This window comes from Cydia fagiglandana, chromosome 19 (genome assembly GCF_963556715.1).
Source record: "Cydia fagiglandana chromosome 19, ilCydFagi1.1, whole genome shotgun sequence".
NCBI lineage: Eukaryota > Metazoa > Arthropoda > Insecta > Lepidoptera > Tortricidae > Cydia > Cydia fagiglandana.
In genome coordinates, this window is record NC_085950.1 from 377,767 (window position 1) to 396,858 (window position 19,092).

At 40.4% G+C, this 19,092-nt stretch overlaps 2 protein-coding genes across 2 annotated transcripts in view; one reads left to right on the plus strand and one right to left on the minus strand.

Annotated features, from left to right (window-relative positions):
* The first annotated feature begins 243 nt into the window (after window positions 1-243).
* On the plus strand, window positions 244-17,815 carry LOC134673906 (protein LTV1 homolog). The gene is made up of 11 exons (XM_063531960.1): window positions 244-356; window positions 438-596; window positions 1,113-1,232; window positions 10,819-10,972; window positions 12,419-12,547; window positions 13,526-13,638; window positions 14,099-14,236; window positions 14,525-14,682; window positions 15,522-15,669; window positions 16,269-16,456; window positions 17,611-17,815. Exons 1-11 carry the CDS (start codon window positions 354-356, stop codon window positions 17,786-17,788), a joined length of 1,488 nt encoding a protein of 495 aa, XP_063388030.1. The 5' UTR covers window positions 244-353; the 3' UTR covers window positions 17,789-17,815.
* A 270-nt stretch (window positions 17,816-18,085) lies between these two features.
* The window catches only part of LOC134674154 (myrosinase 1-like), a 39,177-nt gene continuing 38,170 nt past the window's right edge, over window positions 18,086-19,092 (minus strand). The window contains exon 13 of the mRNA XM_063532209.1: window positions 18,086-18,218. Within this exon, the coding sequence (XP_063388279.1) occupies window positions 18,086-18,218 (133 nt within the window). The remainder of the gene's footprint in view (window positions 18,219-19,092) is intronic.

The window sequence follows — 19,092 nt, forward strand, 5'->3', positions numbered from 1 at the left end:
GGTAGCTTCTTAAGATGGCTACGGCGTTCTAAAACCTTTTGTATGTGACCATAAGTTAAGAACTTATCTGTGATTTACATTGATGAAACACATTTTTTAGTTTCCTGTATATTATATTTTTAAGTCAAACTAAAAATATTTGTTTTATTTGTACATATTAGTTATATACAATAAAAAAAAAATTTAATTTCGTAAATGCTCTCCATGTCTTTCCATTAATATGCTCAGAACTCTGAACGACTTCAAACTACTCTTCCTTTGTCACTGACGTTTTCCAAAACAACACATGTTTTGTGCATTATCGTGTAATATTTTTAATTCCCGTGCCCCTTAACTAAAACAGTGCATTTAAGATGGTATATATAAATATTATTTCTATTTTTGTTACTAAACTACGCATTAGCTTCTAGATAACCAATAAATTCTAACCTTTCCAGCCTAAAACCAAGAAGAAGTTCATAGACCGAAAGAAGGCTGTAACGTTCAACCTAGTGCACAGATCGCAGCGGGACCCCTTGGCCGCGGACGAGAGCGCCCCGCAGAGGGTCCTGGTGCCCGTCAACGCTGCAGTACCACCAAGGAAAGATAAAGAACCTGTGAGTTATTTTGTAACCTACTTATTATGATGTTCCATCTTCCTCGCGTTATCCCGGCATTCTGCCACGGCTCATGGGAGCCTGGGGTCCGCTTGGAAACTAATCCCGAGAATTGGCGTAAGCACTAGTTTTTACGAAAGCGACAGCTGCTACATATTACGACGTTGGTAAAATTAATGAATGGACGGGTTATATCATTTAAATTATTGCTATCCTGTTTTAGTAAAACCTGTTTCAAGTGTTTATACAAGAAATGTGCTTACAAACAAATTACATTGGTCAAACCAGACGAGTCTCTTATATTTATGTAAGCTAAGTAACCTGTCTCTATCTTAAACCTGCCCACTTAACTTGGTAATCTGAGTGTGCAGTACTAAAAATTTAATTTCTTTGTAAATATTTATAATGTTTCCATTTCACTTTTATATTATTTTACTTAAATGCTGCTAAGTAAGATTAGTCACTCCAGGGATGAAGATTATTAAAGTATTATTATTTGGTCACATGTTACTGTAGGAGCTAACACCGGAGCAGCGCAGAGAGGAGCAGCGCAAGTACGGGGTCTACTTCGACGATGACTACAACTACCTGCAGCATCTCAAGGACACCAAGGAGGTCACGCTCCTCCTGCAGCCTGTGAGTACTGCTACATGTTACTGTAGGAGCTAACACCGGAGCAGCGCAGAGAGGAGCAGCGCAAGTACGGGGTCTACTTCGACGATGACTACAACTACCTGCAGCATCTCAAGGACACCAAGGAGGTCACGCTCCTCCTGCAGCCTGTGAGTACTGCTACATGTTACTGTAGGAGCTAACACCGGAGCAGCGCAGAGAGGAGCAGCGCAAGTACGGGGTCTACTTCGACGATGACTACAACTACCTGCAGCATCTCAAGGACACCAAGGAGGTCACGCTCCTCCTGCAGCCTGTGAGTACTGCTACATGTTACTGTAGGAGCTAACACCGGAGCAGCGCAGAGAGGAGCAGCGCAAGTACGGGGTCTACTTCGACGATGACTACAACTACCTGCAGCATCTCAAGGACACCAAGGAGGTCACGCTCCTCCTGCAGCCTGTGAGTACTGCTACATGTTACTGTAGGAGCTAACACCGGAGCAGCGCAGAGAGGAGCAGCGCAAGTACGGGGTCTACTTCGACGATGACTACAACTACCTGCAGCATCTCAAGGACACCAAGGAGATCACGCGCGTCCTGCAACCTGTGAGTTATTTTGTAACCTACTTATTACGATGTTCCATCTTCCTCGCGTTATCCCGGCATTCTGCCACGGCTCATGGGAGCATGGGGTCCACTTGGCAACTAATCCCGAGAATTGGCGTAAGCACTAGTTTTTACGAAAGCGACTGCTGCTACATATAAAGGCCCGTCTCCATATTGCGCGGCAAGCTATCGAACATTGGCTCGCGCGGCAGCCGCGCGCAGGATACCGGGCCGCCGCGCGCGCCAACTCGATCATGGGCGCGCGAGCCCCGCGCCGCGCACACACACAACCATTCACTGTCGGTGTTTCGACGCGCGGCAAAGGAATGTTCGCGCGCAGTTGGGACGGGCGTGTATATATTTCAGTTGGCTCTCGCGGCCGCATACATGGATTATGAAAAGTGTCGTACTTTAATTGAATTATACTAAACAGTTTCTATGGAACAGTAAATGTAGTGATTATCGCAACAGATCATTTTTTTATTTGGCTATACTTCGTTCCGAATAATTAATTTTTGTGATATAATGTGGTCGATCGTCGGATCGCCTGCGGCGGCCGCGCATAAGTTCAAGATGGTGCCGAAATTGGCTCGCGAACCAAAATACAGGTTTGCCGCGGTCGAACATTGCTCGCGCGGCCGCCGCGCGATATCGAGACGCGCCTTTATATGATGTTGGTAAAATTAATGAATGGATGGGTTATATAATTTAAATGATTGCTATCCTGTTTTAGTAAAACCTGTTTCAAGTGTTTATGCAAGAAATGTGCTTACAAACAAATTACATTGGTATTTCACTCAAACCAGACGAGTCTCTTATATTTATCATCATCGTCATCCTCCTAGCCGTTTTCGGCTACAGCGACTGCTATGCTACAGCTGAGAGCGTCGCTGGTGCGCTCTCAGGTGACTTACGTAACCAATCCTTGCAGCAATTGTGCGGCCACATTCGCTGCATGTCAGCACCCCTCCGACGTAATTATACGTGATGGCCACAGGTGGTCTGGCCTTTAGCGTCACGCTTAACGTCGAACACTATGCGTCGCCTGGCTTCAAACTCACGCACCTGCGTCTGCACAATATGCCTCCAGTGTGGACGGTCACCAGCTAGTGTCTCCCATGTTGATGGCTCTATATGAGCTCTCTTCATTGCCAATTCCCAGATTGACATTAAACTCGGCCGGGACTCGCTTAAGCATGTAGAGCAGTTTAAATACCTGGGTAGCACTATTACAGCCAAGTGCCACCTGGACAACGAAATAAACTGCAGAATAGGAGCCGCTGCAGCAGCGTTCGGAAAACTTCGTTCCAAGGTGTTTCGGTCCCACGACATAAAGCTCTCTACAAAAGTTGCTGTATACATGGATATTGTCCTGCCAAATCTCCTTTATGCCTCAGAAACGTGGTGCGTATATCGGAAGCATATTCGCTCATTGGACAGCTTCCACCTAAGATGCCTCCGCGACACTATGGGCGTCCACTGGTCCGACCGTGTTCGGAACACGGAGATCCTTAGACGTGCTGATGTCGCCGGAACAGAGGCCTACCTAATGAGGCGACAGCTACGATGGAGCGGTCACGTCTCCCGCATGTCCCAAGATCGAGTCGCGAAACGCACGCTTTTTCGCTCCCCCCTAAAGACACGAAATTTGGCACACAATTGGCACTTACATATATCCGCATGCTTAACTCATACCACACTGACACAGACACACGCACACAAGTTTATATATATATTTATATATTGGTTGATTTTATTCTACTTACTAGTATGCATAGAATGACACTTATTTTATGTTATCCGTATTCTACTCTAGCGGAAGCAGTTATAAAGTTGGCCCAAAAATTTTTTATTAAGCTATGAGCTTCATCACATATGTTCCTTGAGTAATTCTAAGCATTTCAAGCCTGGGAGCCAATAAGAAATGTGTGTCTACTCGGATTTGTAATGGATTCAAACTTTCAACCCCTTTTTAACCCTGTTAGGGGATGAATTTTACAAAACGCTGAAATTACTTTTCCTGTCTTTTAATAATATCCCCAAATACAAAGATTCAAGTCCCGCGTTCGAAAATTTTTTTGATATCCATACAAACTTACAACTCCTTTTTCACCACCTTAGGGGATGAATTTTCAAAAACGCTGAAATTAGTTTTCTTGTATTTTAATAATATATCGTTTTACGAAGTTTCAAATTCCTAGCTTAAAATAAAACTTGAACCCCATACAAACTTTCATCCCCTTTTTAACCCCCTTAGGGGTTGAATTTCTCAAAATCGCTTCTTATCTCTTGTACACTTTATAAATGTAATCTAGTGTGCAAATTTCAACTTTCTATCTTTTGTAGTTTCGGCTCCGCGTAGCAAAAATCTCCAACCAAATTTTTCACCTTTTTACGTTTTTCTTGTAAAATTACTATGAAATTGAAAAAACAAATATCAGCAATGAATTCTACGTCTTTGGTTTATACGAAAATGATACCAAACTTGCCCTAGTACCCACCAGGATCAGAGTAGATTTTTTTTAAAGATGACGGATGGCGGCCGTCTTTGTACCCCACCCTCCCCCCCACTTCAGGCTAGAAATGCTTAGAATTACTCAAATATCAGATGTGATGAAGCTCATAGCTTAATAAAAAATTTTTGGGTCATGTATGGCAGCGTTACATAACTGACTCCAGTACTCTTGTTGAATTTATTGTAATTGTTAAGCCTAGCAAAGCACGGTAATTTTGTTAAACTGCGACCAACCGATCTCAAGGGTCCAGTCTGAAAACCAGCGCTAGGCCCTCTGCTTGGAGTGCTTGGCATATGCTGAGATTGGAGCCCATTGCCCAATCATTCGTATATTATTATAATTACCTATCTTTCTAATTAATTTGTACCTATTTTAGTATTTAAGTTTTATATATTGTACTTAGTTGATAAGGTATTTTTTGTGGCAATAAATATTTTTCTGATTCTGATTCTGATTCTGAAACGCATCTTCTTATATTTATATAAGCTAAGTAACCTGTTTCTATTTTGAACTGGACCCGGGTATGTCCTTAAACTACGTCCAGGACCCGGGTATGTCCTTAAACCACGTCCAGGACCCGGGTATGTCCTTAAACCACGTCCAAGACCACCGGTGGACGGGCAGCAGCGTCCCTCAAATTCGGTGTACTCGACTGCGATCGCCAACCCGCCTGCCAACCGTGGCGATTATGGCATTCACCCCCCAAAAAAGGGGGAGGCCTATGTTCAGCAGTGGACGTCTTATGGCTGAGATGATCTTAAACTTACCTACTTTTTATTTTGTTAGCCTAGTTTGTGTTTCACTGCTGGGCAAGGGCCTCCCTTCCTCTCCTCTAAGGAACCCTGTTGTTTATACTTTCCTGCCAATCCGAATATAATGCGTCCAAGTCGTCCTGCCATCTCCTTTTCGGTCTGCCTGAACCCCGGCTTGCACCATTGCTGGTGTTCCGTGGGTCCCACTCGGTAGCCATTTTATTTATAGTACCATCGCCCACACTTAATTGTTCACTGGTGGACCTTATCGCATAAGGCATAAGGTTTACCGATGGTCAGTTAAGAGTGTTGATGTTTGTACCTATGACAACAGCATAATATTCGAACGAAATTTCATTTTTAGGGTTCCGTACCCAAAGGGTAAAACGGGACCCTATTACTAAGACTGCTGTCCGTCCGTCCGTCTGTCTGTCACCAATCTGTATCTCCCGAACCGTGATAGATAGATAGTTGAAATTTTCACAGATGATGTATTTCTGTCAAAGTCAAAGTCAAAAATACTTTATTCATGTAGGCCTAGTAACAAGCACTTATGAACGTTTTACATAATAATATATTATCTTAAGCTAATTATCAGAGCAATTTATTGAAGTTAATATTATTCCATAGTAATATTGGATTATTATACAGATCAAATTTAATACTAAGAATTTCACAAAAAGATCGTCAAACATAAAAAAAAATTGTATAAAAAATACTAGTCTAGAATGTTTCTAGAATAAAATCTAAATGTCAATAACAAATGTCAATAAAACTTAACAAAGAAGTACATACATTGAATTATCTATTTCGAGTCACCATTAATCCCACGTTGTTTTATCACTCATGTAGTCTTGTGTGGTATAATAAGCTTTAGAAATAAGTTTACGCTTTACATAATTTTTAAATTTATTAATTGATAATTCAGTAATATGGTTTGGAATTTATTATCTAGACACGCGGCAGCGTGTCAAGCCAAGTTCAAGCAAAGGAACTGGCTAGCCAGCGCCGAGTGTAATATTACACGAACCACTTGGTGCCACTTTTGACCCTTCTATAACTCAAAACATCTTTGACGTAAACACATAAAACTACGTGTGTTTAATTATATCCATAAGGATATCTAAAAGCCCAAATTTCATGAAGCTAGCTCAAACGGTTATAAAGGTATGAAGGTCAAAAAGTCGTAAATTTTAAGACTGACTTATGACTTATAGTACCTAAACCTAACCTACTTCCAGATGACCTAGAAGGATGAAATTTGGAATCCAGCTTGGTTATTGTGTGTAACCGTAGGAAAAAATCTAAAAATAAAATAAAGTTAAAAAATAGGGGGGGTCCCCATACAAAAAAAAACACTTTTTATTGGGACTGACATATAAGTACCTAAATCTAACCTACTTCCAGATGACCTAGAAGGATGAAATTTGAAATCCAGCTCGGTTATTGTGTGTAACCGTAGGAAAAAATCTAAAAATAAAATAAAGTTTAAAAACAGGGGGGGTCCCCATACAAAAAAACCATTTTTTATTGGGACTGACATATAAGTACCTAAACCTAACCTACTTCCAGATGACCTAGAAGGATGAAATTTGGAATCCAGCTCGGTTATTGTGTGTAAGCGTAGGAAAAAATCTAAAAATAAAAAAAAGTTAAAAAATAGGGGGGGTCCCCATACAAAAAATTATTTTTTTATTGTAGCGTTGGAACCGTTACAAGCAGATATTTGAAACTACCCCAATATATGTATTATTATATTTGCTATATTAAAATAAAGTTTAGTCAAAAAATAAGTGGTGTCCCCATACAAAAAACTTGTATTACGCTCTAAACAACCGGCCAACGGTGTGTCGTCGGCGGCGCGCGGCACCACATAATTATACAAAGAACAGAAGTAAAAACCATACAGCGGAAACACAAGAAAAAACATTAAATCTCAATACCTGCCTAGTTTTCTTTACAAAAAGTATTGATATCCCACCAAAAACATAAATGTAAAAAAGGAGAGCCAAGTTCAATACAAAAATTATGCTTGGCTGTGGGGTTCGCCGCAAAAAGAATGGAGATCTAAATGAGTGCCACTGCCAAGTTCTATGCAAAATCCAAATATGTATTTATAGGAACAAAATAACATTATAAACAAGTATTAAACTCTATTTCTTTGCTTTATTGGATACCTATAACAATTGCTGTTATTTAAAAAAATATGAGATCTTAAAGTAGGTTAGATTTGGCTTGGCCAGGTTTTATCAGAATTACAATATATATAAAATGATTGATATAATGAAAACTGGCCAGGTCAAATCTAACCTACTTTAAGATCTCACATTTTTTTACATAACAGCAATTGTTATAGGTATCCAATAAAGCAAAGAAATAGAGTTTAATACTTGTTTATAATGTTATTTTGTTCCTATAAATACATATTTGGATTTTGCATAGAACTTGGCAGTGGCACTCATTTAGATCTCCATTCTTTTTGCGGCGAACCCCACAGCCAAGCATAATTTTTGTATTGAACTTGGCTCTCCTTTTTTACATTTATGTTTTTGGTGGGATAAAATCTTACACAATTACCCATGAATGATTTTTTAATTTTATGGAGCCGTGTGAAGGGCACTGCGAGCTTATGTTTATTTCTAGTATTAATATTATGAATGTCACAATTTTTCCTAAAATTAACAATATTTTTATGTACATACAGAATATTCTCATAAATATATTGACAGTGCACTGTCATTATGTCAATTTCCTTGAATTTATCTCTAAGTGAGTCTCTATGGTTCAATTTATATATTGCTCGAATAGCCCGCTTCTGCAGAACAAAAATGGTATTTTCTCAAACATGCAATGAAATATTGATGTTATGTTCCTTATAATAGGCTGCGAAGTATGACGTTTCAGGTGCGGCTAGGACAAAAGGTCGTTAATGGAATTTCATACACATCTTGCATGCCTAGGCCGGCAAAGTCCTCTTTTTTAATTTTCATTTCATAGATATTTGTGACACAGCATCGTGGCATTCATCCATTAAAAAAAACTAGAGGCAGTATTTGCTTTATGGTTCGTAATGACACTAATGACACTCTGCCACTACGCCTATAAAAAAAAAACAAAAAACAAAGCAAACATTATGTTTGCTATAATTTGCAGTTTTATTTGTATAAAATCAACATGAATTTAATAAATAATACATTCTATAATTTTAAATTATAAATTTAACTACACAAATAAAATCATTTAAAATATTTCATCTAAACGTTAGCGGTAAAAAGGTCTACTCAAACACGCGTAGTTATATTTTTTAAATTGTTATGGAGGTAAAGTTGAAAAATATTCATTCTGTTTTATTAGATTTATGGTGCGTTGTTGATTTTTTGACTTTAATATGAGTTCCGACGAAATAATGAAATTAATATTAATTGTAATCGTAGGTGTTGGAATTGGCAGCGTAAGCAGAATTGATTTTAAATAACTTGCTGCCTCTGCCGCCAAGTCAAAGACGAAGTATGTATATGGTTGCTTATGGCAATTTTATTATATGAGAAACTAAGAAAAATGGCTTACAGTTTATTAGAAACAGTTTTGTGGCATATTTTAAATGAATGTAACTACAAATTCGTCAACAGTGTGGAAATTATACTTATTTACTCCATACATAAAGCAACGATGTATGTGAAACATGATATCAACATGAAAGGCTATGTAAACTTATGTGACGAAAACGACAGTCAGACGGATACAAGGCGAAAAAATCAAAGATACATGAAAATATACGGGTAGTAAAACTACACGACTCGTGTAAAACATACGCGTGATAATGATATAGGTACGTGTTGGTTATATTTTGGGTGTAGTTTACTTTTAGTTTTTTCTATAAATAAAACTTGGGTTTCGTGGATTTTTTATTTTATTTATTTCATTGCATGTTTGAGAAAAGCACTATACATACCTCGGCGGGAAATGGGGTTGCCCGCGCTCAGACCTATCCGGCCTCGCTTCGCTCGGCCGTCTATATGTCTTCGGCCGGCAACCCCTTTCGTCCCGGCCTCTGTAGTAATGTACTATTATCTCTGAAGCACCGCCCCACAGTAAAATACCATATGCCATAATGCTATGGAAGTAACTAAAATATACTAATCGAGCTGTTTTCACATCAGTTAACTGACGGATTTTGCTCACTGCAAAAGCTGCAGAACTCAGTCTACTCGAAAGAGTAGCAATATGGGGACCCCACTGAAGTTTAGAATCTAAAGTTATACCAAGAAAAACTGTACTATCAACTAATTCCAATTCCTCATCCTTCACAATGACACTTGTTTGCACATGCCTTACGTTACTACTAGTGACAAACTGAATACATTTAGTCTTTTTCTCATTTAACAATAAATTATTAACATTGAACCAATTTACTACCTTTGAAATAGCATCGTTTACATCATTGTACGCTTGTTGCCGTCGTTTGACTTTGAAAATAAGTGAGGTGTCGTCTGCAAACAATACTATGTCATGGTGGGTCTTTACAAGGAATGGCAAGTCATTTATGTAGATAAGGAACAGGAAAGGCCCCAATATTGACCCCTGTGGTACACCCATAGAGACCAATGACCCCGGTGATCGCTGTCCACTCACATCGACCCTTTGTATTCTACCATTTAAGTAGGACTTAAGTAAATTCAGTGCCGATCCTCTAACTCCATAATAGTGTAGTTTCCTGATCAATGTTTCATAACAAACGCAGTCGAACGCCTTAGACAAATCACAGAAGACACCTAAAGCATCTCGTGACTCCTCCCAGGCATCGAAAATATGCTTAATTAGCTCAACACCAGCATCGGTTGTTGAGCGACCCCGTGTGAAACCAAACTGCTTATTATGCATTAAATTATTGCCGTTAAAATGTCGTACTAATTGTGAAAGAACTAATTTTTCAAAAATCTTGCTGAATGTTGGTAGCACAGATATCGGTCTAACTAGTTAGTGTGGGGTCAGAGCTGCTACCAGATTTAAACAAAGGAGTTATTTTACTATGTTTCATTAAATCAGGAAACTCGCCGCAATCGACACTGTTGTTAAATATAACTACCAAGTCAGGCGCTACAATTTCTACTAAGGATTTGACAGCATGGACAGAGACTCCCCAGAGGTCATTCGTTTTTTTGACATTAATTGATTTAAACGCCTTTATTACATCTGAGGTACAAACATGTTCAAAATGAAGGTCTCTACAACACTCTGGAGCGTTATCTTTTAATAATGTAACAGCAGATGAGGGTGATGAATTTAAATCCTTAGTTGTGGATACTGGTACCTCGGTGAAATTTTTTTCAAATTCAGTAGCTACTTCTAAATTGGAATCTATAATTTTGTTATCAATATTTAGTTTTAGTTCTTTCATTGTGTGTTTCGAGCGACCAGTCTCCACATTAATAACTTTCCAAGTTGCTTGTTGCCGCTATAACAACAAATATTACTAAAAACAGAATAAAATAAAGATTTAAGTAAGTGGGGGAAGTTAAGCAACGTCGGGCGGGGTCAGTACTTGGAGGGGTGACCATTTTTTTTTTTTGCCTTTTTTTGCATTATGGTACGGAACCCTTCTTGCGCGAGTCCGACTCGCACTTGCCCGGTTTTTAAACAGTTTTTTCCTACTTATTCTGTCACTTTAATTACTTCTTTAATGTTTTGTAAAACGCCTGTTGTAAATAATTGAAGTGAATTCTGTATATTTTAGAAAGCAACACACAAGCGGAAAGAGAAATGTCAGCCGTCGGCCGAAGGGGATGAGCCGGTGATCCCCGTGGTAGAGAAACTGAATCTGCCGAGCTCTGTGTTCGCGTCCGCTGTCGAGGAAGATGTGGGCTTACTCAACAAGGCTGCTACACAAGGTATCATGATTGTTCTCTCTCTCTCTCTCTATCTCTCTTTAGGCCCCCCCACATCTGGCGTCTTTCGAGCGTCGGCGTCTACAATTCTATGGCCACTGCTCGACGCAACGTCGACGCAGCGTCGACGCAACTGCGCAGCGACGTCATTTTCCATAGCGCTGACCAGACGCCGACAGACGCCGACGCTCGAAAGACGCTAGATGTGTGGGGGGGGGGGGCCTTTCACTACCCTCGGGTGTAGGCCTCCTACATTTTACGCCGCTCTTCACGGTTCTGTGCGACCTGATTGTTACAGAGTGAAAGGCTAATAATTATGAGCGTATCTGATCCTTTAAAAAAGCGGACAAGTGCGAGTCGGACTCGCCCACTGAGGGTTCCGTACTTTTTAGTATTACTTGTTATAGCCGCAACAGAAATACATAATCTAAAAGCGGACAAGTGCGAGTCGGACTCGCCCACCGAGGGTTCCGTACTTTCTAGGGTTCCGTACCCAAAGGGTAAAACGGGACCCTATTACTAAGACTTCGCTGTCCGTCCGTCCGTCCGTCCGTCCGTCCGTCTGTCACCAGGCTGTTTTTCACGAACCGTGATAGCTAGACAGTTGAAATTTTCACAGATGATTATTTCTGTTGCCGCTATAACAACAAATACTAAAAACAGAATAAAATAAAGATTTAAGTGGGGCTCCCATACAGCAAACGTGATTTTTGACCATAGTTAAGCAACGTCGGGCGTGGTCAGTACTTGGATGGGTGACCGTTTTCTTTTTGAATTTTTTCCGTTTTTTTTTGCTTTATGGTACGGAACCCTTCGTGCGCGAGTTCGACTCGCACTTGCCCGGTTTTTAGTATTACTTGTTATAGCCGTAACAGAAATACATAATCTGTGAAAATTTCAACTGTCTAATAGCTATCACGGTTCATGAGGTACAGCTTGGTGACAGACAGACGGACAGTGGAGTCTTAGTAATAGGATCCCGTTTTTACCCTTTGGGTACGGAACCCTTAAAATTGTATACTCCCAAAGATTAACCAACTAAGACTAAGACTCAAGAAGGTTGTCAATCAAGGATCTGCTTTTCATGAATGTTCTGTGAATTTTTGGCTGTGAGTGGCTGCCTCTTGTCCCTTTTAGATCAGGGTCTGAATACAAAGGAGTAGTGTCAAGGATAGTCTTTAAATATTATTAGCATACCTTTAGATTTTTGGATATTTTTAATAGTATATTCTAAATAAAATAAAATACAATGAATGTTTAAATTTAGTTAGATAAGCTCTTTCAGAAATTTAAACGAGTTGTCCATTTTGTTTTACATATATATATTTATTTCCTGTTGTGGCGCAACAACCTAAAGTGGATCTTGGCCTCTGACACCGAAGACCGCCATGCCACTCTGGCCAAAGCCATTAACCAAAAAACCTAACATATTGTAATGTGTTGGTGTAGGGTTGTGCCTGGAGCTGGACCCTGAGGTGGTGGCGGCCCTGGACGAGGACTTCGACTTCGAGGACCCGGACAACCAGCTCGAGGACAACTTCATAGAGCTGGCCATGGCGGACGGAGACGGTGAGTCTAGTACATATAAGGTCAGGTGGACCCTGAGGTGGTGGCGGCCTTGGACGAGGACTTCGACTTCGAGGACCTGGACAACCAGCTCGAGGACAACTTCATAGAGCTGGCCATGGCGGACGGAGACGGTGAGTCTAGTACATATAAGGTCAGGTGGACCCTGAGGTGGTGGCGGCTCTGGACGAGGACTTCGACTTCGAGGACCCGGACAACCAGCTGGGGGACAACTTTATAGAGCTGGCCATGGCGGAGACGGTCAGTCTGGTATAACGTCAGACAGGGTAAGAGAAACATAATTTCACATACGAAGCGCTGGTGGCCTAGCGACTTTCAATCAGAAGGTCGCGGGCACAAAACCCGGCTTGTACCAATGAGTTTTTGGGAACTTAATTGTGTTTTTAGATTTAAGATATATTTTGTATTAATATGTATGCTATAGTTCGTTTTTTTTAGCATTAGAAAGAACTTCGCAGAAGTAAGCTTGTGGTTCCAAATCCGGCACTTTTAGCGGTAATAATTTGAAGTAAATTATATGTACTAACCGTGCTACATTAGATAATTCAATAATTATTAACAATTAAAGAGCCTGATAAAAACTGTACGCTTACTTCTGTGGAGTTCTTTCTAATGCTAAAAAAAACGAACTATAGTTTTAAGGTATTTATCTATGGGCTAATAGTTGCCTGAAAATAAATGTTTTCATTCATTCATTATCATCCTATATTATTGTAGCAAATCGTCACTACTTTGAAAAAATCTCGTACTCGCACTGCTACTCAAAATTAAAAAGCAGTAACTGTGTAGTCTGTGTCTGTGTGTGTATCCCATACATAAATACCACATTTTTCTTTTGATTGGCTGAATTTATCTATTTAGTCACGAAATATTTGTCGGATAAAGTGATTTAAGGTAGAGACCATCATTCGAGACATATAGTAAGTAGTTTTTTGTGAGCTACTGCCTGATGAGGTTTATTTTGGTCAGGCTCAGACGGCGAAGAATACGAAGAAGACGGGGAGGATGATGAGAGCATGGAGAACGACTCGGACCAGGCCTTCGCTTCAGACCTGGACTCGGACGACGACACCAACCCACAGGTATGTCTGATTTATAACGGATACCCTTGGAACGTGGTATAAGAAAATCTCACGTGTATTTTTCTACATTGAACGAAACTAAGAAAGAAAAACCTATCACATGAGTAGATACTTTTTCTCGGTTTCGTTAAACATATTTTTTTGGTTTTGTATTGTCTTCTTTTATTGAGGTGTGCAATAAAGAGTATTTGTATTGTATTGTATAAATCGTCACTCTGCAGCTGCACTTCAAAATAGCGATTGTATTTAACGAAAATAGAAAAATAAACAAGATTTTCTATATAAAATACTATTTATCTTAAAATTAGGTTGAATAAAAAAATTCAAAAAAATACATGTGATGTTGTATGGGAGTAGGGGGGTAGCCAAAAACCTCACCAAATATCACCAAAGGGGGAGAGGGGGTCAAAAAGTAGCCGATAACACCTTACAACTATTAATGTTATATGTTTGTGTGCAGGAGAGGAGGGGTGATCGCATGCCGGCGTGGGACCGCGGGCAGCACGACACGCGGTCCCGCTTCTCGCAGTACTCCATGTCCTCGAGCGTCATCAGACGTAACCAGGGACTCACGCTCCTCGACGACCGCTTCGAGAAGGTAACGGAGACGGCTCTCTTGATAACTTTCTTATTATTCATATATTCGGTTTTGGAACAAAGTTGACGGTTGGCGCGTGGGGCTACGCGAAAAAAAGTGTAAGATTTTGCCGTCACGAGCCATACTATTGCGAAATATGTATGTGTCAGATTTTGCCGTCGTCTAAAGGTTATGAAACAACGAATCTACTAGTGTGCGTGCGTATGTGTGCGCGCGCGCGTGTGTGTGCTTAAGACAACTAAAATACAATCAATGGTTTGGTTCAAAGTGTTTGTTGGTATGTTGTAGATGTTCTCGGAATACGACGACACGGAGCTCGGCGCGCTGGACTGCGAGGAGATAGAGGGCTTCATGCCGGAGTCGCACGCCATGCTGCTGCAGGCCGCCGAGGAGTTCGAGGAGTCCCGGAGGAGGCAGCAACTCGACAAGGAGAGGGAGGTCGCCAGGTCAGTCTATATCATTACTTACTGCTGAGGCGCAGCGACCCGACGTGGATCTTGGCCTCCGACACCAAAGACCGCTATGCTACTCTGTCCAAAGCAGCCTATATGTGACGTCCCACGGGTAAAGGTACCTTATGGCGGTTGGCGCTTACACTATTATTAACGCCGCTCCAATATTATTACGGCGCTATGTGGCGTAAGCGCCCGCCAGCCGTCATAAGGCACCTTTTACCGTGGAACGTCACATATATGTAATTACTAACGTAAAGTGTATCTACGGTAACTTTGCACCGATTTTAATGGAACAACGTGAGGAAGTGTCATTATAAATGTCATATTTCAGTAAAAATTTGACATTAACTATGACATTGTAACTAATAACTCGCGTATTGGTAGAACACCGATGTATGGAGTTAGCACTCTTTCCTTACTTATACCGGGTGTGGCCTGTAACATGAGCAAATAATTAAAACATAGATTGTACTCCTCACACGGTGACACTTTTGTTCAACAACTTTTAAAAATTATGAAGTATTTAAACTCCCTATTTTTCATACAAAATAAATATTATTCTTAATGGACGCCATCGCCACGCCATATCATTGTGTTTGACGTTGCTTGTCACGCCTTAAACATAACAAAATTCGCAATACATTGCGTCTTAGAATAAACTTTAAAGTGTATTAAAAATCAAACCACTAGTTATTTTTAAAAGTCGCTGAACAAATGTTGGTCAGTATGAGCAGTACAGCCTACGGTTTAATTTTTTGCTCATATTACAGGCCACACCCGGTATTTATTTATGGTCAAAGTAATGAAACGATTGAATCGTTATCCCGCAGGATCCAGCGTCTGCAGGAGATCGAGGAGGAGTCGGAGGAGGAGCTGGAGACGGTGGAGCAGCCCCGCGAGGAGAGGTGGGACTGCGAGACCATCCTCTCCACCTACTCCAACCTCTACAACCATCCCAGGATCATCGAGGAACCCAAGGTACAGGCGGACATTTAAAACAATGTACTAACTACTCTGTATTTAAATAAAAGTAAACTCCTTAAGCCAGTTGAGGGTAGATGAAAACATTACATGATCAAATAATGTAGGTTAAAGTCAGGCCGCTCAGTGACAGATCCAGGCGGTTTTGTATTTGGTCGGTTAACCAATAAATGTTGTAACTAGGTACCTGAAAATGTACAAATTGTTTGTTTACTTTTATTTAAATACCTAAAGATACAGACTATAGAGTTAGACCTATATAAAAGACTAGAAAAATCTGCAACGATTTTGATAGCACACGCAGTGCAAGTGTTATTTTTACGTCATAATTTCATAGAAGTGTGACGTTTAAAATAACACATGCACTGCGTGTGCTATCAAAATCGTTGAAGACTGGTTTTGATCTAACTGTAAGTGTTGACCTACCGTATATTAGTATATATTAGTATATAAAAATAGGTACGTTAAATTTGTAAGGAACCCTCTCAGTGGGCGAGTACGACTCGCACTTTTACGGTTTTTTTGTATTAGAACTATTTTAGCTTCTTTTTGGATTCATACGTACTGGTTACGCTTTATTTGAATACAATATCCAGAAACCCGGCAAGATCCGCATCAACCCCGCGACGGGCATCCCTAAAGACGTGCTCGGCTCCGACAGCAAGCTGACCGCGAGGTCCCTGGCCAAGTTCAACGCGCTGCAACACGCGGGGGACGATGATGATGATGATGCCGAGACCAACGCCGAGACCGTGCTGTCTACCCTCAGCGTGTTATCCTTAAGGTCAGTAAATAAATAGTTATTTGTTTTACAAGGGGGCAAAGTTGTTGTTTAACCGCTCGTGCTAATATTGATACCCGAGCAAGCGAAAGATTCCAAAATTGAATTCGAATTTAACTTCGTTTACTTTCGAAAATTGGAATCTTGAGCGTTGCGAGGGTTTCAAAGAAAGAGGGTTAAACAAAATTTGCCCCCGAATGAAACACTAAATTTTTCACCACACCAACCCAAAGCAAATATTAAATGTAAAATATCAAACAAAATCAAACCAAACAAATCCAAATGAATGTTTTTAAATATTTATCATCCAAAATCATCATTTAAAAGTCAATTCTACCAGCAAACATAACAAAACAACTCAAAATTTGCATTTGATTACTTTGCCTCACATGTGAATAAAATGAAACTTTGCTATCAGTTTTTGAAGTGCAAAGTAAGCCTTTCCGAGCTGGTGTGGTGAAAAATAATGATTCAGCCTATATACGTCCCACTGGCTATAGTCTCCACGCTGGCCGAATGTGCTGGTTTACCTGCAGATGGGTACTAGGCGGCACATATATAATACATATGTACTTATATAACACTAGCTTTTGCCCGCGACTTCGTCTGCATGGAATTAGTGACAGCAGCTAAAGTAGGTATAGCGCCTGGATAATACTCATAGCAATCATTCAATTCGCGCATTGATTACTTCAATTATTAGGTAATACATTAACTCTTTCAATTCCACCCCCTTTGCACTCTCTTCAGGGATGGTTTCCGACATAAAAACTATCCTATGTCCTTCCCCGGGACTCAAACTATCTCTATACCAAATTTCAACTAGATCCATTCAGCAGCTTAAGCGTGAAAAGGTAACAGACAGACAGACACACTTTCCCCTTTATTAGTATGGATTCATAACTCGGGAATATCGTGATAAACCCATAAATCATAAGTATCATAACCCTCCTTTTGCGTTGCCGTAGTCGGGTAATAAATGCTCCCACCGGAATTCGAACCCGGGACCCCACACAGTGTATCCCCCTTATTCAATAGTTATTTGTACAACAAGAGATCAAAGTTTGATATTTCTTCGAGTGCTTATTTTGAGTCCCGTGCAAGCGAAAGATTCTATAATCTCATTTTATTTTCACACATCATGATATCCTTCACAGACCCAAAGACGAGACGCCAGAAGAGAAAAAAGAACGCAAACGCCTCCTAAAAGAATACAGGAAAGAACGGAGAGTAGAGAAGAAAGCCAACAAGGAGGCGTTTAAAGAAGAGAAGAAGAGGCAGGAGAAGATCTTGCTGAACAACAGGAATAATGTTCAGGGGAACCGGATACTGTAGTTTAGGAATAAGCAATAAATATACGTATTTAAATGTTGTTTTATTGTTTGGAGTACTGATTTGCCGTCAAAAAGTTTTTGAATTTTCCATATAGGAGAATCAAATTAGATTTTGTCTAAGAATTAATGTCTAGCAAACTAGAAATCGTTTTATTTTTCAGTTTTTTGCTTGTATTTATTGAGCAATTTGATTTGACATCTATTCTAATCTCGACTGATACCTATTAGAATAGGGTTCTCGCTCAAGCTTACGCCCATTGAGAGCGAGTGAAGACCCTGGAGCCACGAGGCCTTAAGTCTATAGTTTGATGTCATGATCTGCGCGTAACGAGCGGGAACGGATGACGTCCCTGTAGTACTTGGCCGACGCCTTGGCGGTGCGCGTGCGCCGCGGGTCCGTGAAGTTTACCGCGTGCAGACCGAACCGGGTCCTGCAAGCAAATATAGACTGTATGGTGTTTGTAATAAGGAAACGGGATAATCATAGAGTTAGACCAAGATATGTCTGCCACGATTTTGATAGCACAACGCAACTTCTATGAAATTATGGCGTATTAATAACACTTGCACTGTGTATGCTATCAAAATTGTTGCAGACTTCTTGGTCGGAGGTTAGCAAGAATTAGTGTCCGACCGAAACATGTTTTTTTGCCGAAACCGAAACCGAATGTTCGGCTTTGGCTTTAGTTTCGGCCGAAACCGAAACCGAAACTTTTGTAGACTTGTTAAAATCGCTGCAAAAATGTCAAAACCCCTTTTATACACATATTATGGGGCTGTCAACACCCAATATCCTTGAAATTGATGTTACTTAAGCAGTTTTTTAAGAAAATTACTAGAGTTAGACCAAGATATTTCTGCAACGATTTTGATAACACACGCAGTGCAAGTGTTATTTTAAACGTCAAAACTTCTATGAAATTATGACGTATAAAAATAACATTTGCACTAGTTGCACTGCGTATACTATTAAAATCATTGCAGAATTTTCTTGGTCTAACTCTATTCATTCACCAGTCAAGTTAACATGTAGATACAGGGCCAACCAAAACCGCGAGCGCGAAATTTTTTGTTGACAATATTGCAAGGCCGGGTACCAATCTTCACCTGGGCCTAAAAGTCCGAAGTGCCCCAGTGAGGCGAACTTTCATGCGAAGTCAAAGCCGTGCTTCAGGCTTCAGGATACGTAGTTGAGCACAGACTCCAACCAATGTCCATTGTGTTAAAAAGCGAGACCACACGCCGTGCATGGCGCAGCGAGGCCAAAGGCTAAGCTGATGTAGGGGACATGTGGAACACTAACTA